This window comes from Cervus elaphus, chromosome 8 (assembly GCF_910594005.1).
Source record: "Cervus elaphus chromosome 8, mCerEla1.1, whole genome shotgun sequence".
NCBI lineage: Eukaryota > Metazoa > Chordata > Mammalia > Artiodactyla > Cervidae > Cervus > Cervus elaphus.
The window spans coordinates 24639891-24661878 of NC_057822.1; the positions used below are offsets into that span (position 1 = coordinate 24639891).

The 21988-nt window shown below is 39.6% G+C and overlaps 1 protein-coding gene across 1 annotated transcript in view; it reads left to right on the top strand.

Moving 5' to 3' along the window:
* The window catches only part of PAX3 (paired box 3), a 98217-nt gene that overhangs the window by 58749 nt on the left and 17480 nt on the right, over positions 1-21988 (top strand). The window contains exons 5-7 of the mRNA XM_043909892.1: positions 7078-7283; positions 16899-17064; positions 18170-18384. Of these exons, the coding sequence (XP_043765827.1) occupies positions 7078-7283; positions 16899-17064; positions 18170-18384 (587 nt within the window). The remainder of the gene's footprint in view (positions 1-7077; positions 7284-16898; positions 17065-18169; positions 18385-21988) is intronic.

The window sequence follows — 21988 nt, forward strand, 5'->3', positions numbered from 1 at the left end:
GACCCGTTGAGGACCTCATGGGATATACCTCTGAAATACCCGTACAGTGTCGAATACAGGGCGAAACCACCTCGTGGGGCTCTCAGGAACCATTTTTATTTTTCTCTTGTTCTTTCATCAGTGAAACACAGATTTGAGGACCGGTGCTGACAGGTTTAACTCCAAAAGGTTAGTACAGACATGGGGACCGTGTGATTCAGCTGAGGCCGTCTTAGAAGAAATGACCGATGACCAAGGAAGTTCAGTCTCAAAACCTGCAGGGAGAGAGTCCCTCACCTCCTCCCATGTCTGTAAATCGCGTTGTATTATATCAGGGGCAAACATAGAGTTTAAATGGTTGTCATGTTTTGATTCTTTAATTATTCAAATGAAAGGTCTTGCTGAGAAGAAAGACAGTGTGCCAAATGCACTCTTGTGAGTTATTTTGTTTCTCCATTTTTTGCCTGTCTCCCATCTCTGAATTATACTGGTCTGGAAACCAGTAATTATAGAATCCCACGTGACTAAATCCCTATAAAATTGAGGTAAGATCTCATGTATAATAGCGTTAACTAGGATGAAATATTTCCTGAGGCTACAGAAGAGGTCACAAGGGGTTAAGGGACAAAGACATACTCTCTAATTCTGTAATTCCTTCTTTAATTAAACTTCATGGTCGGTCCGCTGGTGGTAAGACTTTTGCCTTCTCCTCCCAGTTTGTTTCTGAAGGAAGAATTTGTAATCCTGTGGGGTATGATTGTTGCCTATGCTTGACCTTTTTTATTTTTTTTAAGCTGAAAATATCCATTTTCCCAAGGTTGGTTTTGGGAGTTAGTGTGAGATCATTGGGATAACTAAAATTTTTGCTCCTAACACTTAGAATTAGCTTGACATAGAAAAAGAAGTGAAGTTCTTTCAAAATTAAGAATAAAACACTAGGTTGAAGTACTTAGGCATTTGGTGAAAGGTGACATTTTCCCAGCGATCACACTGAGGTTTCTGCTGAATAACTTGTGAATATCACAACAGATTTCAAATTTTTATTCCTGTCCTTTTTGTCTTAAGAGAATTTGAGATTACATTATAGCTCTTGATATCCTTTCATCAGGGTGCCTTTAATGTAAAAAAAAAGAAGGCTTTAATACAGATATGAACTGAGTGATCAGTTCAACTGCTTGTGATCAATATTTTCCAGCTTGACCCTGGATCTTAGGACCAAGGGTCTCTGATGATTATTAATGGAGACTGCAAGTGATCAGACAATTTTAATTTCTTAAATTGATTCAATATCTTGGAAAATTGATTCATTTCCTAGTGCTTTATTTGAATATACAAAGAACTCAGTGAATATTTGTTGAATTAAATTCACTTGATTTATCAATTTCCCAATTGAATTTAATTCAACAAATATTTATCGAATTCTTTGTATATTCAAAGTATGGGGGCTTCCCTGGTAGCTCAGATGGTAAAGAATCTGCCTGTAGTGCAGGAGATCTGGGTTCAATCCCTGGGTTGGGAAGATCCCCTGGAGAAAGGAATGGCAACCCTCTCCAGTATTCTTCCCTGCAGAATTCCATGGACTGAGTAGCCTGGCAGGCTGTATACAGTCCATGGGGTCGCAAAGAGTCAGACATGACTGAATGACTAACATTTTCACACTTTCACTTTCAACATGACTGAATGACTAACATTTTCACACTTTCACTTTCAAACTGTTGTATTTCTGTCGATTTTTGCTTGAGTCTAAGTTTTGAAAGTTTGAAACAAATGAGAATAGTGGTGGCAATCAGCTAAATGATTTGTATTGGAATTCCTGATTTCGTGTGTTTCTGATTCCTCTTCAAAAGGACTGTGTGTGTGTGTGTGTGTGTGTGTGTGTGTGTGTGTGTGTGTGTGAGAGAGAGAGAGAGAGAGAGAGGAAAGAGAGAGAGAGAGATAAAGGAACCCAACACCTATTTAGGACGTTCCAGGCTAGAAGGGAGAGTTCTCTGAAGTCCTATAAACCTGGGTCAAATCCTAGTTTCCCAGCTGTGTGACCTGAATAACCTCTCTGAGTCTTTCCATTTCCTGTGCAATGGGGTGAGTATTTACTTTACAGGATTTTTGTTTAGTTGCATAAGGGAAGGAGAGAAATTCTCAACCTCTTGGTAAGATTTGTTCCAGGTTCATTGGTGACATTGAGTTAAACTAAGGCATAAATCAGAGAATGGATTGTGAAGAGGTTTTGGTAATAGGGTCAAAACTTTCAATGTCTGATAACATGGATTGGGATAAAATCTGAGAATTTTTATGCAATTTAAAATAATAAAATTTCCACTTAAAAAACTATATTATGTATCGATATGGATTTTCTTGTGAGAACCATTCTGGAATTTCAAACTGGGGGACAGTATCTCTAATGAATGATAAAACAAACTTTGTGAAGGCAGGTGTAGAATGTGATAGAGCAACTTAAATGTATGAACATCTCCCTTCAGTATTAAGGCCAGACAGTAGAAGTAGACTGAAAAAATTATATTTAATCTAGTTGCTATATCCTGGCAATTTACGAACATTTAGATAAACATCTTGTTAATGCTGCTTGTAGTTTCAAAGTCATAGCTTAAGTATTCTACACAGAAAAAAAATATATAATTTCTTTCTATCAAACTATCTGAAAAAAAGTCTTGTTTTTACTTTGCTGTAATATTTAGCAAGGTTAGAAACTTGGTGTCTAATATCTAATTTGTTCCAGTTTTGAACAAAGTTAAATATGTAAACTAGAACTTTAGTGGAATGATTTAATTTGTGCTATCAAAATGGGATTTAAGTTTTAGACTTGTTTTTGGTAAAACTGATTCAAGTTCAGGACATTATTGCAAACCATGTTCTGTGTGACTAATATATTTTAATTCTGTTGAGTGATACAAGAAATGGTAGTATTTCTGTCTTTAGAAAGAGCTAGTATTTCCTAGCTTGCAGATTAATCTAGGGTGGTTCTCTGAACATTTTTAAAAGCCCACATCCCTCTGGAATTCACAGATGGGGAAAAGTTAGAATTAGCTTGTAAGACTGTGGCTTCATAGTGTCAAAAATGATCAGTTTGTTTGGATAATTTTCCAGCAGAAAAATCAGGCAAATTGTTTCCTCAGTGCCTTTGAAATTATGCTGTTTGGAATTTTTCCTAGTTAGATGGAACCTTTGGATTGCTTTTGAGTAAATAGTCTAGAAATAAAAGTAGTAATTTGCTAACTTGTTAAAGAAAAATTTATTTTTGGTGGTGAAGTCTGTCCTATTGAACTCTTAGATATTCTGAGTCTTTTTCATCACTGGCTGTTAATAGTTCCTCACCTTTTTTTTTTTTTTTTAAAATCACAATCCTCTTTGAATTGATAATTATTCCTCAGAAAAAAATTCAATTGCATTCAAATGCTTGCAACAATTTTCAAGTAATTTTTAAGGATTCAAAACCTCCACCCTCAAAGCTCATCTAAATGGTGGGTGATTCATAAGAGCAGAATTTCCATTTTAAAGATCTAAAATGATGGCAGAGAAGTCAATTTTAGTTCAAAACTTAATTTTTCTCCTGTACTTCTAGCTATTCAGCATGTATTTATTGAGCACATATTATGTTTCAGCAATAGTTCCAGCAATGAACAAGGCAAAGGAAAGGACTTGAGCTCACAGAGTTTATATTCTGGGTGGATAGAGGTGGGTGGGTATTAATTGTTAAGTTGAAACAGTGGTCTTCATCCTCAGAATTAACTCTGGCTGGTTCTTGTACATCTAAGCAGCCATTTTTCTCCAGAAACTAGCGATGATTTTGATTAATTGACCTGACAGTGCATGGCACATCATATTTACTTGGGAGGATTTAATAGCCCCAGAGACTCCCAAAGGAAACATGAAAATTTCCACATACTATTATCCTAATGGGATCAGAGTAAGAGAAAGTGCAAGCAAAGATTTAAAGTTCTCACAGGCAGAGGAGAGATTTAGGTCAGTTCTTAAATGCTGTTGAGTTTTTTACCTGAATTCACATTAGACAAAAAAGTCGAGGCAACAAAAACTGAAAGCATGGAAGGAATACATTTTATAAAAATTTATTTTCTTCTTAGGGGAATGAGTAATTTGTTTCTTGAGTATTATTTGTAATTGAAAAAAGTACAAGTAGGGGCAAGTTTTTGGATAAATTGTGGTGGAAAATATTTTATATACTCGGGAATTTTACAGGGGAAGGAAATAACTAGTCTGGAATTTTCTGTAGAGATGGTTCTCGAAGTGTCAGTCCAGGATCAGTAAAATCAGCATCAGCCACCAGGGAATGTCTTAAAAATGTGACTTCTCAGAGCCCATTCCGTACCAACGAAATCAGAGGAAGGGACAGCCATCTGAGTTTTAACAATTTTATCCAGTGATTCTGATGCTCCAGAGGTTTAGAACCACTGCCCTACAATTATGCACAAATTATCATCCTTTTAATTTGGTTCACATTTATTAAAGGTAGACACATGTAAGTTGTATTGGCTGCTTTTTAAGTTTAGCACGCAGTGCACAACATATTTCTTAGCAAGTTAATGTTGTTTGTTGTTCAGCTGCTAAGTTGAGTCCAACTCTTTGCGACCCCATGGACTGCAGCTTGCAGTCAGCATGTTAATACTCCTGTAAATATTCCCATACTTAAAGAAAGCCTGTTTTTCTTTCTTTCAGTTAGTGCTAAAATGTCTTATAATAAGATTTACATTAAATTAGACCATTTTATATTAAATTAGATAACACAATTGAAAAACCAAGCATAATGGCCAACATACAGTAGGGCATTATATAATTACCTTTTGCTTTTATGTACCAGAATTGGTTTTCTTTAATTTGTCATATATATTATTAATGTACTTTCTTAATTTCACAGTATTTGAATGTGAATAAAATGTGGAAGTATTAAAATAATAGAAAACTTAGAATTATATTTATGAGTTCTTTTGTATGGGCACTTTTTTGGGGCAAATTATAGCTTATTCTGAAGTTGAATGAAATTTAAAATTTAAAATTTCCATGGGGCAGAATTAAGTTTGACCTCAAGAGAGTAGAAAATTGGTATTGTAGGAGATACTGCATTTTAAGATCGCTTCTAGCGCCCCTTGCATTTCCCCAAGTCCTCCGGCCTGAGGGGGCAAGTGAATTACCTTGACACTGTATATGTCTGCTCAGTCATGTCCAGCTGTTTGCAACTCCATGAACTGTAGCCCGCCAGGCTCCTCTGTCCATGGAATTTTCCAGTCTAGAATACTGGAGTGGGTTGCCATTTCCTCCTCCAGGGAATCTTCCTGACCCAGGAATCAATTCCACGTCTTTTTCATCTCCTGCATTGGCAGGTGGATTCTTTACCACTGTGCCACCTGGGAAGCCCATTAGTAATCTACAATTATCTGGCTGGCAGCATACATAGGCCGCTTCCCCAGAGGATCCCCCAGTTGTTTGGGGAGTTTTCTGAGTGCATTTGGATATGTTCCGGAGCACGGTGGCTCCAGCTCCTGCGCTGTGCTCAGAGTTTATGGCCTGACAGCCTCTGCCACTGCCCGGAGCTCCAGGCCTCTGAGAGAGGAGCTGCTCTCCTACTGAGAGCCCTGTGTGATGCGTTCTCAAACTGCAGCACCTGCTGCTGGCCAACAGGTGCTTGGTTACAGTTACATCTCACACACACCAAACTGCATCACGAATACAAATTTCTACTTAATTTCCCAGCTCCCCCTCCTCTTCCTTAGGCACCTGCATGCTCAATTTGGAAGGTCTTCTTCCCTGAGCATGCTCATACACAGGCAAATTCAAGCTTTGTAGTGGGGGCTGCAGCAAGGCTGGCTCCAGGGCCATGTGACCTGTTCAGTCACCCAGGGCCCCCCGTGCAGAGAAGGGCCCTGTGCTTGGCTTTACACTCTGTTCTTGCCATCTTGAAATTCATGATTAACTTTCGAACGCAGGGTTCTGCATTTTCATTTTTGCACTGCATTCCTCAAGTTAGAGTACTGGTATCACTCTATTTTTTTTTTTTTTTTTTTTAACTTGGCTGGTGGATTGCTTACTGGTTTATCCACTAAGTCTCTCAGTCATATCTGATTTTTTGTGACCCCCATGGGCTGTATAGGCTGCCAGGCTTCTCTGTCCATGGGATTCCCCAGGCAAGAATACTGGACTGGGTTGCCATTCCCTCCTCCAGGGGATCTTCCTGACCCAGGGATCGAACCCATCTTCTGCACTACAGGCAGATTCTTTACCGTCAGTTTATGCCTCAAATTAGGTAGCAGTTCTGAGCAGCTGCCTATCCATTCAGCAGAGATCCAGACTCTGAATCTCTGTTTAGAAACAATTCACTAGACTATGCCTGCTTCTTCCTGTGTCTGTTCTTGAGACTTACATTAACAATATCTAAACTCCCCTTAAAGCACTTCCTAATATCTGATCATGAGATAGTAAATTTAACATGGTTTTTCTTATAAGGAGCGGTACAGTCCACACATTTATAGGAATCCTGTGATAGTTTACCGTTATTGCTTTTTTAGATACAAAGTCAGTTTTGGAATATTTATTTTTAAAATCACTCTTTAACAAATTTTCTCCTGGTCTAAGAGCTGGTGAAAATTTATCAGGAACCAAATTAAATGTGATTCATTTATTGGACAAGAACCGAGTATCCATTAAATGCTAAGGGTGAGGGCCAGAAAAAATAGAGGAGGCCTATCCTTGCTTTTTGAGAGCTCGTAATGGACTTAGAATGACAGATTCAGAGAGCAATTATTTCTGCCTAGGGGAGCCTGGAAATGGGGTTGGGGAAGAGATTAAATACTATTTAATGTAATCCTGCTAGGAGGAACTTGGTGTCTAAGGGAGGACTTTGGCAGTGTACTTTAGACTAGGATTTGAGTCATTATATCTTGGTCAGACTCCCCCTGCTGCTCCATGTGTTGGCCCCATCAAGCAGCTTTCAGGATCTCAGTTGCCTGACCAGGGATCAAACCCGGGCCCTGGCAGTGACCGTCCAGAATCCTAACCATTGGCTAGCAGGGAACTCCCCCGACTTGTTTGTTGACACACATTAGATCACTTCTTTTTTCCTGTGCTTTTTAGCCTCGGCACCGCAATCAGATGAAGGCTCTGACATCGACTCTGAACCAGACTTGCCCCTCAAGAGGAAACAGCGCCGGAGCCGCACCACCTTCACAGCCGAACAGCTTGAAGAGCTGGAGCGGGCTTTTGAGAGAACCCACTATCCTGACATTTACACCAGGGAGGAACTGGCCCAGAGGGCAAAGCTTACGGAGGCCCGAGTACAGGTACCGACATCCCAACATCCCGTTCTGTGTAAACCCAGACAGGGAACAAGAGCATCTTCTTCTCTAAGGCGTATTTCAAACCAAGAAGGTAAATATGTTAGGAATGGTCCTTCATGGTGAATAGTCGCCTCTCACATTATAAAGTTCTCCCTTTCTGATTTCTTTCCTTTACGTTTTGCCTTGTCATGATAACAATATCATGACTTCTTTTTCTTTTTATTTGCACTTGTGTGGTCCAACCACCTCCGGCCACTGCTCCTCCCCTCCCCCCGCCCCCCTGCCCCCCTCGTCTCTGCCCCCTCACCCGCCCCTGCCCCCTTCCTCAAGGTATGTCTGTGGGATATACAGCAACCTTTTACTATGCTAACCAGTAAGTCAGAAAATGTCCTTTTTCCTCTTAATAGTTTGGTAAGTCCAATTATTGATATGATGGCTATATTTGGCTTCTTTTCTGTCACATTGTTTGATCCGAGTATTTTATATGTATAGGTTTAAAACTGTTTTAAACTATTTAATTAGCTTTCTTTCTATTCTTAGTATATTTTGTATTTATGAACATGTATGTTCTTATTTTAGACTTTGTCGTTATGAGGAGACTGTGTTAATAATTGTATCAAATGTAACAGAGAAGAATGTCAATTCGTGTTCCTCACACATCATTTCAGGGATCCTTGTTATGTACCAGGGAAGGCATAGATTTTGGGGGTGGTACATGGACAACAACGAAGTTTTGAGTGGTGGTTGTGTGCCAGGCACTGTTCTAGATGCTTTGTATGGATTAACTCATTTACTTATCATTAAAACCCTAGGTTGGTACTATGAATATCCCCAATTTATAGATGAGGAAACTGAGACTCAGAGCATTTAAGTAACTACCCAAAGTCATGTAGCTAGTAAGTGATCATGGTAATTGGATTCCATATATTTCCTCTCTGTAGCCATTCAAGCATGAAGAAGTGCAAAGTTGTATAAGGTAAAATCCTTTCCTTTAAGTCTAGAAGCTTTTCAAGTAGCTGTATTATTTTAAGAACATGTAAAATTACCTTTTCAACTTAGAAGTGTTCTGAACCCTGGAGAAAGGCTACTTTGGTGTAATTTGTTTCTATTGAGTGATAGAATAATGTTTCATTATGAATGATGAACAGTCTCCCCAAGGTAGAAAAGCACTGCTGGAAAGATTACAAGTGCCTCAGGGTATCCTGGAATTCCTTACTGGCCCAGGAGCTGAAGTCACTTTATCCGGAAATGTCATGTTATTCCCAGATACTTGACTTTCATAGTCAGAGTGAGACTGAGGACTCGGCAGCGAACTAGGCAGTTGATGTGGTCTCTAGATTGTTTGACACCTTCCCCCATGCATCTAACTATCTCTCCCATCACAGATTGTTCTGGAATAGCCTCTTATAGTCTGCAGAGCCAAGTCAGATTGCTTTTCTCAGCTTGACTTTCTATCTGATCGTCACAGTGCTAGGAAAGTCAAGGAACACTAAGATGAATGAAGACAAATTTCTCAAGGAACTAGTGTTAAATGGGGTAATAAAGTAAACACACAAATAATTTGAAAGCAAAGCTGATATGATAAGTGTATTAGAGAGAAATGAAGTGCAGTGAGAGCTGAGAGGAGGAAAGGTGTGAGATCTTGTTGGGGTAAACAAGGGGAGCTCATGAAGAAGGGAGGGTTCAGATGGACTTTTTTTTCAGATGGACTTCTGGGTCTAGATAGATATTCATTGGGCAGGCCGGGGGGAGAGCATTTTAGTAACAGAATAATGAGCAGAAGCACAGAGGGCTGGACGCACACGAGTTACATGTCAGATGAACTTTCATTTTCACTCTAGTCATGTTGAGGAAACAGTGAATAGTTCAATTTGGTTAAATAGAGGGAGTGGTAGGGTGGCAGGAAGGAAGCTGATTGGAAATGTTTGCTTTCTTTGTATGCTGTTTTTGTTCGGTCACTAAGTCTTGTCTGACTCTTTGCAACCCCATGAACTACAGCATGCCAGTTCTTCACTAGCTCCTGGACTTTGCTCAAATTCACTTTCATTGAATCAGAGATGCCATCCAACCATCTCATCCTCTGTCGCCCCCTTCTCCTCTTGCCTTCAAATTTTCCCAGCATCAGGGTCTTTTCTTAGTGTTTATTTTTGGTACTTAGAAAATGTGCATTCTTACCTTCAGTTGTCATTCTGGGTAGAATATGATTCTATCAGACATAACATATAGAGAGGTGTGTCAATTCTTGTTATTCACTCATCACTTCAGGGATCCTTGTTATGTACCAGGCACTCTGTGGACTGTAGGGGTGGTGCATAAACAATAGTGAAATTTTGAGTGCTTACATACATTTGGTGGAGAGCTTGGGTTTCAGGGAGGGCAGTTAAATTTGCTGCAAAGGGCACTGAAGGTGGTGGGCATGAAATAGGTCAGCAGCAATGGGAATGGAAAGGAGAGAACTGCTGTGGAAGGTGGAATGTAGGCATATGATTGTGTGAGCTGGAGGTGCATGCAGCGAAGAGTCCCAGATATGCTGGGATTTATAGCACAAATGTTTTACAGCTGGACCTATTCAATCCCTGTATTTAGTACATTGGGATATAGTGCTCCTTTCCAGAAATGACCACTTCTAACCACAAACTGGGCTTCCCTGGTGGCTCAGATGGTAAAGAATCCGCCTGCTATACAGGAGACCTGAGTTTGATTCCTGGGTTGGGAAGATCGCCTGGCGAAAGAAAGGAATGGTAACCCACTCCAGTACTCTTGCCTGGAGAATCCCATGGACAGAGGAGCCTGGCAGATTACAGTCCATGGTGTCTCAAAGGGTCATATATGACTGAATGACTAACACTTTTTCAATCACAAATCATGATATATATATATCACATATTATTTATAGTAACATATACTCATATATCATATTTATATAGCATATATAATGTATAATATCATAATATATATTATTTATAGTAACATACAGTATGCATATTATAATTATATAACAATGCTATATGTATTATTTACATCAAATCTGTTTGCTTTTATTATAGTTCTGTGATCACCCAGTTTAAATGTGAAGTTGAGGTCCATTCATTCTTCCTTTCTTTCGGCAAACCTTTATTGAGTGCCCTCTATATCCCAGGGTCTGATCCCTGTCCCCCGAGGCTGGTCAAGCCCACATACTGGGTCTGCGTTTAAGACAGACTGGAGGTCAGTTCTGACCTCAGAATCAAAAAATAAACATTGGATTTAAAGGAATCAAACAAAGAGAGTGATGGAAAACTGAGAAGAGTGTTCCCTGTTCCTCTGCCTCCTTGTTGCAATTGCAAAAGACACGTATGTGGGGACAGAGTTCATCTCAACCGCATCCAGCTTGTACAGGGCCGGGCACTGCTTCAGGAAATGTGAAGGAGAGTAAGAGTGGCCCATTAACTTCCAGAGGACAAGGGATCAAACCGATAAAGAGTGGTTCATATTTTTCTGTACAGTGACCTCCTTTCCACAGCAGGGCCCTCATTAACCTAACAGCTGTCCTAATGTGGCTTTAACCCGGTGACTCTTTACATTCCTTATGGCTTCATTAGTTCCCTTGAGACGCATCATGTCTTGCACCACAGCTATGATCTACAGCCTAACAAATTCCCTACAACACCCGGCATATGGATCTTTTACTTAACCCAGCAGGAAAAAGAAGGGAGTAGTTAATCACTGATTAAAATGCCAGAACAAAATCCTTTAGTTTTTAGAAGGATCTGGGAAAGCAGTCGCAGCGTCAGTTTGGTTTGAGTGATAGCCAGAGAGTGTGTTAGTTTAATTTGGGGCACCTGGGAAAACCCAACACCAAACCAAAAAAAAAAAAAAACACCCAAATGTGTCTACATTCCCCTCCCTCCGTGGAAGAAAATTTCTAAGCTCTTGTGGATAAAGATGAGATTAAAGCTTTAATAACTTAGACCTTTATCAATATTTGAAAAAATTTATTTGGACAGTAACTATGTTATATTTATCAGGGCTGAATCTGAGTATACAGTCTAAGAATTACTGTACAGCAAAGACTTAATTCACTTTCCTGGTAGCTGTTATTATGAAAATAATGGCAAAAACTACAATTTTGTAAGGAGTGACTTGCAAACACTTAGGATGTGTAAAAGTTTTAGTAAATATTCCATCTAAGAACTGTACAAAGCAGGCAAGTATTCTTGCCACCCATGTAATGGAAGACAGGAAAGAAAGCTGCTTGTGGAAAAAAGGATTTAGCTAGGAATCAGAAGATGTGGGTTTTGGTCTCAGCTTTACCCAAAGGGTTTTGTCGAGCAAGTCACTTAATTTTGCTCTAATCCTACTGGGCTTCATTTTTTCTAATTTTATTTTTAAAATATGGGATTTAGATCAGATGGTCTTAGGCTGAGTCCGTGAATGACTGGGATAATCACGAATGGACTTCAGGAGACCTGGGAAACTTGACATTTGTACACAGATGTTCTGCTTTTGCCTGTGTGTGTGTGCACACAAGTGTTAGATAGGGAGAGGGATGCTAGCTGTCCTCATATTCTTACAAATCACCACCCCTTGCTCATTTCATTAATTGAAACCCCCTAAGATGCGTGATCTCTCAGGACGCTTCTTGCATTGATAATTTGGGATTCTCATGGAAGCCCAATGATGGTTCATGTCAATGTATGACACAACCCACTACAATATTGTAAAGTAATTAGCCTCCAACTAATAAAAATAAATGAAAAAAAAAAAGGCATTTCAAGCTAAAAAAAAAACACCAATGATGGTTTAAAACCATCTAACAGATCTTTGTAGTTCAGAAGGTATGAAATATTTGGCCCTGAACTCCATAATGAAGCAAAAATGTGGTCATCCTACCAATCTGTGCCACAGTTTGCTCTTGTGATATATAAAGTTGTGTATGCCCTCATGTGTGATATTCACAGGAAGATGCCATTTGTTCTTGTCAGCCTGGCCCGTCCTCTCCCCATCCTGCTCTTCACACAGTGGTCTAGGCTGGGTAGCAGCCGTGGTAGGAGGGCTGGGCGAGTGGAGTGAGGGAACAAGCAGCTTGTTCTGAATTTACCTACTTGGAAAGTACTGTAATTGGCACTTTAGTATCAGCTCTGGTAGTTAATGAAACATTTTGTAATCTTGTTGTAAATTCTAAGGGTTAATGATTACACTCTCTTCCCATTTTTCAAACTGTATTTGAAATAACCCATCTGGAATAAAGTAGGTTAGATTGCTTTTGAGGACCACACCAAAAATGTGAACCAGTAATTTATTGAGAGCAAAATTAGGCTTACACCATGGGACAATTAGCACTAATCCATGAAACTTGGAAGCAATTTGGACCTAAGCCTCCGTTCAAGCCAGACTGGCTTTCAATTATTTGAGGTGTTATTTGGGCACTTTCCTGCTTGCTCAGGGGCATGAAAGGCTTTGGCTATAGACAGAACTCAGAAAACAAAGCTAGGCTTTAATTCTTGGATTTCTCAATGTGACATTTTTACTTAATAACTAACATTTACTGAACACACTATCCTTTTTTTATAGTATTCTTTTACCAGCTTTGTTTATATTGTCTCATTTAATTGTTTATGTTGTCTCATTTAATCCTGTGAAGGAGTTTTTTATTTCTCCCATTTAGTAGATGAGAAAGCAGAGGCCCACAGATGTTAAGCAAATTTTTCAAGGTTACAGAGGTAGTAAGGGACAGGAAAAGCCTGGATTCAACTCTTGCCTGCATTGCTCCCATGTGAATGAAAAGCATGACCGTATTTTTAAAAATCCTGAGTTTTTTTTTTCCAGCTTTTATTGCTGAGAATAAATTGGTGACTTATTTTATTCAGGAAGAGGAAAATTTATAAAAACCTATTCTTTTGTGATTGTCTTTTTTCCCTAGTTATTGTGATATTATAGGGATCTTTCAATCAATTTCAATTTTGCTTCAAAAAAATCATTGGATGTTATATTACTCCAGAATGGACCTGAAGATCATTTCCAAAAGCATGAAGAGAGACATACAGGCAGGGAAAGACTGAGGGAGCAGGTGAAATTGAACCAGGTTCAGTTCATCAAATGAAATAAAAACCTGCTGCAAGGGAAGGTTCTGCTGTTGTGTGATATTGCACAGGCAATTATAAGCAACTGTGCCTGATAGGAGTTATCCACTGATATATGCCTCCTGCCCCACTTCCTTACTATGCAAAAAGTGATGTGAAAGGCCAGGTAATGCCGGGGAGAGTGAAATCGCACTGAATTAGAGATTGTAAAGTGACATTTAACAGGAAGGTAGCAGACATTGAGATGGAAAAGACTGAAGGCAAAAGGAGAAGGGGGCAGCAGAGGATGAGATTGTTAGATAGCATCACCAACTCAGTGGACATAAATCTGAGCAAACTCTGGGAGACAGTAAAGGACAGAGGAGCCTGGCAGGCTACAGTCCATGGAGTCTCAAAGAGTCAGACATGACTTACTGATTGAACAGCCATAACCGCAAGCTGACTTTGTAAACTCGTTCTTTCTGCTCTACTGGCTAAGAAATTGGTAGAACACTCATGTTCTCCTCTAGAACCTCAAAGGCCAGTTTGTTGCTATTGCTACTCTTTTCAAAATGAAGAAAAGTTTCTGGTCATTGTGAAAACCGAATCATAAATACCTTCTACTGATTTTGGGACTTCCCTGGTAGCTCAGGTGGTAAAGAATCTCCCTGCGATGCAGGAGACCTGGGTTCGATCCCTGGGTTGGGAAGATCCCCTGGAGAAGGGAATGGCAACCCACTCCAGTATTCCTGCCTGGAGAATTCCATGGACAGAGCACCCCGGTGTGCTAAAGTCCATGGGGTTGCAAAAAGTCAGACATGACTGAGCGACTCACACTTTTACTTTCCACCCATTTTAAGTTATTTTATTCAGCCTTATGCACTTACACGTGTCATCCAGTAGATTATTCCTTGATTGTCTGCTAGGAATTAGGTGATATAATATTGGAAGAGTTAGGTAGGACTTCTGAGTGCCAGGGGAATGTCTTTCAGTCACAGATGGGGTAATAACAGCACCCCAGAATCATTGTGCTTAAAATGAAGCACTTGGGTACTTAAAGTGAAGGTGATTTCAAGGGCACCTTTTTTCTATTAAAAATAGATGTGTGTTTTATGAGTTTCAAAGCCTAAAGAAGGCAAGGACCATTTCCCAGTTTGCAGCTTCAGTGTATTTTTACTTCAGCACCACTTCTGGCAGTTTCGCTGCTTCTTGGAGATGCAGAGGCTGCCGGGGCAAGATGATAGAAAACTCTGGTTAGCTGGCCAGAGATATGCAGCTCAGTCCTCAAGAAGCCCTGGTTCTCTCAGAAATAGCCGTCTGGATTTTTTTAGCCTGAATTTAAACAACATTTAAATTCCTTCCTTTGGGAAACTCTTAAACCTCCTGTTAAAGGTTTGTTTTTCAGTAAAGATTTGCTTTCCAACTATTCCTCGTCTTTTACAGTAGTTATAATATATACTGTATGGTAAATATAAGAACTTATAAATCCACCTCCTGGTGGGTTTATTTCATGTCATCAATGTTTACTTGTATCATTGTGGAAAAATGAAACAAAACCAAACAACCTTGTACCCCTAGCCTTTTGGGTTTAATCTTTTGAAGGGATTTGTAGAAAGTCATGATGTTCCTTCTAATTTATTATCTGAATGAAGACATTTTTGATTTTAAAAAATCGGGTTATGGAGGAGTTAGCATGAACATAAATCAAAAGTAGGTTGGGATTGATGGAGTAACCAGGCAGAGCCCACCCACTGGATAAATCAAGTTTGGTTTACTTATCTAAAGGTTACAGCAGGAAGTTGGCCCAGAGAGATTGGAGACACGCTCTGATAATGTCAGAAGGGCAAGCTTCTGAGATCTTCATAATGAATCTCACCAGTAGGTTTGGTGACAGTAAGTCTGAAGGAGTGAAGTCACATCATAACTTTTGGAAATTCAACTCTCCTCCCTGCCTAAGCAGCTGAAGATGCACGGCACATGGGTTGGTCAAGATGGGTGTGGGGACCCTTCACTTGAGCCAGATGTGCCTCGTTGATCTTGAGGTTATATACTATAAAATATGACCACAGTGCATGGGATAGTACAGTACACTCTGGCATGAATACAACCCTCATTCCTTACCCTCAGCCTCCTCAGGCTAACCAGCTTGTTACAAGCACTCCTGAAAACAGTTTTTTTGCCCTGATGCCTCTGGGAGTCATGGTAACAGACACTTCGACTTTCAGTGAGAAAACACAATTGATCCAGAACCGAAATTGAATGCCATTCCTGGTTCTATTATCCCAGGTGGCAATTTATTAAGTTAAGTAAAACTCTAATTCAATTATATATCAACTTGAGAAAATATTGACTTACCTTCTTTTCCTGTTGGATACTTAAGGAGTATTAAATGTTAGTGTTCTGAGGAAGTTCAAACAGCTTTCCTTACTAGTATCTTGCAGCATGGCTAGAGAAGACCAGACTCCTTTTCAGACAGATGCTTGAGTGAATAGCAAAAGTTGTTTAAGCAGATGCCTTGGTGAAGTATTTATTAAACTCGGCTCTCTTGTTTAAGAAAGGAGGGAGGGAGACATTCCTCCCTCCATTCTTAAAAATTTTGTGACTTGAGGTTTACAATTAAGTTGCTTAAGTGTTAACTTTGTTCTGTGGGGAAATCAAATCATCTTTTCTAAAGCATGCTGGTCTCTTGTATCATCTCTTCCGTCTGGATTGACCACTTTTTGAAATCACATCCAAGCTTAAAACGAGTTGACATTCTGTCTCTCACAAAAGTTTTCCTGATTCTCTGCATTTCCAAACATGGAACTTCTACCTCTAGTGAGCAATTAGTTTGGTGCCCTTGACCGCTCTGTGAATTCCTTGAAGACAAGACAGTAAGCTCCTTGAGCTCAGGGATCCTACCTTATCTACTCCTTTTTCCCTCTGATAAAAAGATAGGTGCTTACAGCTGTTAGGGAAAGAAATAATAAAACAAACTCATTTTGTAAGGAATCTTCATAGATAAAATGCTTTCTTTTCTTGAAGTACCTCGTCAACATTTATTTCTATTAAGATCAGTATAATGTCTCACATTTTGGAAGAGACAGTAAACAATAGCTCGACTTATCCTTCTGGTCAATTTATAAGACTTTTCAGGAGCTGTGCACATAATGTTCATAGAAATACAGAGACATTGATAAGACTATGGAATACAAGGGTTAGTGCAGTAGGCAAGGCCAAATGAGGACACATGTCATGGAGGGGGCCATAGAGACTCCTGGATCCTCCCTAAAGTGCTGTAGTACATGATGGTGGGGGGGTGCTGAGGGTGATGGCACCCCTGCTCAGCCATCCCCCCATAGTCACCCCAGAGTTCATGGGGGCTCTTGCCAGACCTCGAAAAGCCCTTGAAGTTCCTCTACTGACCCCTGACATCTAGCTCTGCTTTCTCCCCTGACAATACAAGCCAGAAGATAGAGGACTCTTGTGTCCATTTGCCCTGTCAGTAAGGGGCCTTTAATCTGTTTTAGCATGAAAAATTCAAGAATGTACTGTTATTTCATCAGTGAAATTCTCAAATTTTAAATTAAATCCATAGGTCTGGTTTAGCAACCGCCGTGCAAGATGGAGGAAGCAGGCTGGGGCCAATCAACTGATGGCTTTCAACCATCTCATTCCGGGGGGATTCCCTCCCACAGCCATGCCGACCCTACCAACGTACCAGCTGTCGGAGACCTCTTACCAGCCCACAGCTATTCCACAAGGTATGGAGGAAGGGAGTCAAGGGGTTAAAACGTAATTCCCGGTCTTGTTCCCTGCTGCTTACTTTATATGGTGAAATCTTCTGTGATGTCCCTGTGGCTGTTTGTATGTTTGTTACATTATATCAGGTTGTCCTGAAAGTACCTGTCACCTTTCAGAAACATAGTTTGTTCTATGACATGTCTGAATCTCTCTAGTTAAACTGTGTTGTAATATAGTATTGTTTCAGGATTTTAAAACAAAACCAAATAATGAACCAAAACCAAAACAATCTCCCAAAATAAGCATGCAATTGGCTTTTCCTTTGTTAAAACCTCTATGTTTGTACTCCAGTCTGCAATTAACTGAAGTTCTGATGGCTCCTCACTGGGGTAGGAATTGAGGGTAGGTAAACTTTGATAAAGTCCTTCTATGTTAGAGCATGGGCTTCCCAGGTGGCTCAGTGCTAAAGAATCTGCCTGCCACTCATGAGACATGGGTTCGATTCCTGGGTCAGGAAGATCCCCTGGAGAAGGAAGTGGCAACCCACTCCAGTAGTCTTGCCTGGGAAATCCCATGGACAGAGAAGCCTGGCAGGCTATGGTCCACAGGGTTGCAAAGAGTCAGACACAGCTTAGCAACAGCAACAAAATGTTAGTGTATAGAGGTGAATGGGATAAATAAGAAGACTAAATCATTTTGGATTACAAAAGGTAGCATTGCGGGCATTTGAAACTATACCATCACACTAATGTTTAGGTGTTTTGGAAGTTTATTTGATAAGAAATTTAAGACGCAATTCTTACGTTGGTTAATCTTTATGTTGATGAGTAACATTTACTACTAGTATGGGTGTGTTCTCACTGTTAATGTGATTTCTGAATTCCTGTTCTGGTTAAGTGTTCCTTGGAAGTCTATAAATAAACTATGTACTTGTACATAGGTGCGGAAGAGATGTGGCTCTATTTGTATGTGGTTCTATATTTACGTATCAAGAAGTGCAGTATGAAATTTACATTTATTTGACCAGTGGATATGCTGATGGCTCGGAGACTGCGAGCTTTTGCACTGAACCTTCTCTGCCGGCCTCCAAAGGAGATTTATGGCCGATAACCTTCTTCCTTGCAGCCGTGTCGGACCCCAGCAGCACCGTCCACAGACCTCAGCCGCTTCCTCCGAGCACTGTACACCAAAGCACTCTTCCTTCCAATCCGGACAGCAGCTCTGCCTACTGCCTTCCCAGCACCAGGCATGGATTTTCCAGCTATACAGACAGCTTCGTGCCTCCATCCGGGCCCTCCAACCCCATGAACCCCGCCATTGGCAATGGCCTTTCACCTCAGGTCAGTCCCGTGTTTCCAGACAGACGAGCTGCTGTATACCAGAACCAAATAGTCAATTCCCCGAGGCAGTCATATAATGAATTGCCAGATTTAAACCATAATATATTCTTTATACAAGCCACATGATTTCAGTTTTCTGGTTTCCTTTCTCTCCACCCTTCTTACGGCCTATATCAAAAGTTAGAGCTTAGACTTAAAATTCAAGCGACTTTTTTCATAATCGGGGAGATTTTCTGTTTATACTTAGTTGTCAAGGCGTCATCTTCTCCACATGCAGTAGCTCTGGGTTTTGGCTAAGAAGTTCACACACATTTTTTAAAATGGTATTTGGTCAGCTGGTAGGGTTGTAGCAAGAACGCTTAATAAGAAATCACCACAGCTTTCCTATAATTTCAGAGAGAAGGTTAACAAGTTGTGTGGAGAATGACCCATCTGATGGCTGCAGAACTCTGGGATAAATGAGTTATAAATGCAAAAATTAGGAGAATTACTCCTCCTTGGGAATATATAGAAATTTGAATGTTGTAATTGTTTTTCTAATTTGCATTGGACTATGAGCTTTTCTTGAGAGATTATATTAATAAATTGCCTTGATAATTGCATGTCAGAGGGTTGGTTAAATTTCCTACATGTGGCATCTGTCTGGGGTTGACATTATTAGCAGTTGTTTAAATACAGATCACTTGATTTTATTAGAGAGCACTTGGCCCAGGTGGCGAGGAGAGCTGCCCGCTAAATTTGGAGAAATGTCACGAAGGGGTTGCAATCTATAATTGCAATCAAGAATCTCTTCAGGGCTGAGAGTGAGAGTTTTAACAGCTTTATCTTTTCTTAACCCCCTTTTTCCTCTTGGTGGTTAGAAAAACAGAGAGAAGCTCAGAATGACACAAATGAAAAGTGAAAAGACAATTATACTCAATTACACACTAATCGCTGACTATCACCACTGCCTAAACACCAAGAGGGCATTCTAATAGGCAGAAAATGAGATTTTAATGGCACAAAGGGTGGCCAAAAGAAGGACTCATATATCTTTGCCTTCTTCGTTTTCTTCAACTTGTGGTTTGCGTCTTGGGAGTGGAGTTCCTGGGCTCTGCACAACGGTGATAACTCTGAGCAGCTGAAAAGTTCAAAGCCGTTGCAGTTGAAAAGAATGAATAGCAAAGGCAATGAAATAAACATTTCTGCCTAAAGGCAAAAGTTCATAAATCCTTTTTTGTAACAGTAAATGTAATTAAGTTTCATAGATTCCTATAGCACATCCTGGGATAAAAACTAAGAGGTGGCTTTAAACCTCCGCTGCAAAATAGCAACATGAAAACAATAGACGTGCTTCCCACAGGACTTTAATAGACTTAATTTCAAGTACTGGCATTTGTGACTGTGGTTTTGCATGAAAATCATGGACTTATATTAATAGATTCATGTTTAAAGGCCTGCATTTAAAGCATAGAAGCTTCTCCCACAGTTTACAAGTAACATCAGAAGTAGTTGTTGTCTCTGCAGTTTAAAAAGTAGGTAGTTTGGGGCCATAGAAAAGTTTTTTGTGAACATGATTCGGTTGAGAGTTTGCATAAAAGTAAACTTCAACTCTGTAAGGTAAGACCCAGGATTCTCTTGGCATTTGTCAGTGGTTGAGTATAATAAAAATGACATGAATCTGTATTCTCAAGACACTGAAGCTGCTAGTGTCTTGTATTATAGATGTCTACTTTTGTATGTTATAACACGTGTATTATACTGTTATTTAAGTGGAGGTACTAGCACTTGACTTTGAAACTGTTAGTCCTTGATTTCAAGAAGACTGGCTGTGATTCTAGAGTTGGCAGTAGGGCAGGAATGATTCCATTATCAAGCAATGGAAAATTCCACAGGCAACTTCTCCTGTGTTTCTTTACAATACTCTTATACATTATGTTAACTCCTTACTTATTATATTGCAGATATCCAGAGTATTTTGCATTTCTACCATACATTTCCTCCTCAAACCACCACTTGTGTTAGTTACTGTAGCATCTCTAGTGAGTTAGAAGAGAGATGAATAATATGAAGTTCCTCCTTATTTCCTCAGGCAAAAATTGGAGAAAAATAGCTGAGTGAATCAACATCTTGCCAGATGTATCTACAAAATAGATGGAATAGGAGCATTAGGAGAATTGGGAATTAGGACTCAGATTTCTATAGCCTTTGAGACTGATCACTTCTCAGGAATGCCTCTATTTAAGCAAAGAGGGATGTGTCCACTGTTTTTGGTTGTCTGTCTGTCTTTATTAAAAATATCATAGGGATTTCCCTGGCAGTCCAGTGGTTAAGACTCTGCCTTCCAATGCTAGGGAGTGTGAGTTTGATCCCTGGCCAGGGAACTAGATCCGCCATGACATGGGGTGTGGCCAAAGAACCAAGAGGGAGGGGATGTGTGTATCCATAGAGCCAGTTCACTTTGTAGTACCGTGGAAACTAACACAACATTGTAATGCAATTATACCCCAATAAAAAAGTTAAAAAAATATTGTAAAGAAAATTGAAGAAAAGAGTCCACATTTAACAGCTGGTTTACCTGTTATCTAAAGAAAAGGGTAAAGAATGGTGATGGCCAAGTCTTTTTGCTTGTTATAGGGAAGTGCTTATTAATATATTGGATCATATAATATTAAATATGGGGAACTTCCCTGGTGGTGCAGTGGTTAAGACTTTGCCTTCCATTGCAGGACATGCATTTTAATCCCTGGTTGCTAAGATCCCACATGCCTCAGGGCCAAAAAATCAAAACAGAAGCAATATTGTAACAAATTCAATATTGTAACAAATTCACTAAAAATAGTCTACATCAAAAAAAAAAAAAAATCTTAAAGGAACTAATCCTACAACTGCCATTTTTCCTCTTCTCCAACTCTTGCACTTCCTATCTCTGTCTGGAAGTCTGATATGCAGACAAATCAACTGAGGCTCAGAGAACTTGCCATAGCGCTGATAGTGAGAGAGCTGGGACTAGACAGAATTCCTGGCTCCTCTTCTAGAACCTCCTTACTTGCAGCACCCAGTTGGGTGGAGAGAAGACAGATTAAAAAAAATAAATAAAGATGGGGGCTTTATTCATATTTTAAAATCATTTTATAGAAGCTAGTTTTCTAAACTTTTGGATTGGGGTTAATTAACACTGTTTGCTAATGCACTCTTTACATGTTTTTTTGCTTTATGCATTTTTCTTATCAATGTTTTAACTTCCCCTAGTAATTAAAAGTACTTTATGGTTATTGTAGAAAATGGGAAAAAATTTTTTTTTTTAAGATTTCCTTCCTCTGGAGTAGGAAAAATCCCCCTGGGCAGCCACTGCTAATATTTTTGCATTTTGCCTTCCAGCTTTTTTTGGGTGTTATGCTTTAAAAATACATATGTAATTGAGATAGTATGTATGTACTATATCATAAAATATGTAAGCTTCCATTTTGCCTTTTCCCTGCCTTTACACTTCATCATAGATCTTTTCTTATCTATTAATTTAAATGAAATTGGATCTAAAGTTTTTTGAGTCATTATCATCAGTTCATTGCAGATCTCTTTAGTAGATGCCATTTTATTTGTGCATTTTATTTGATTTTTTTCC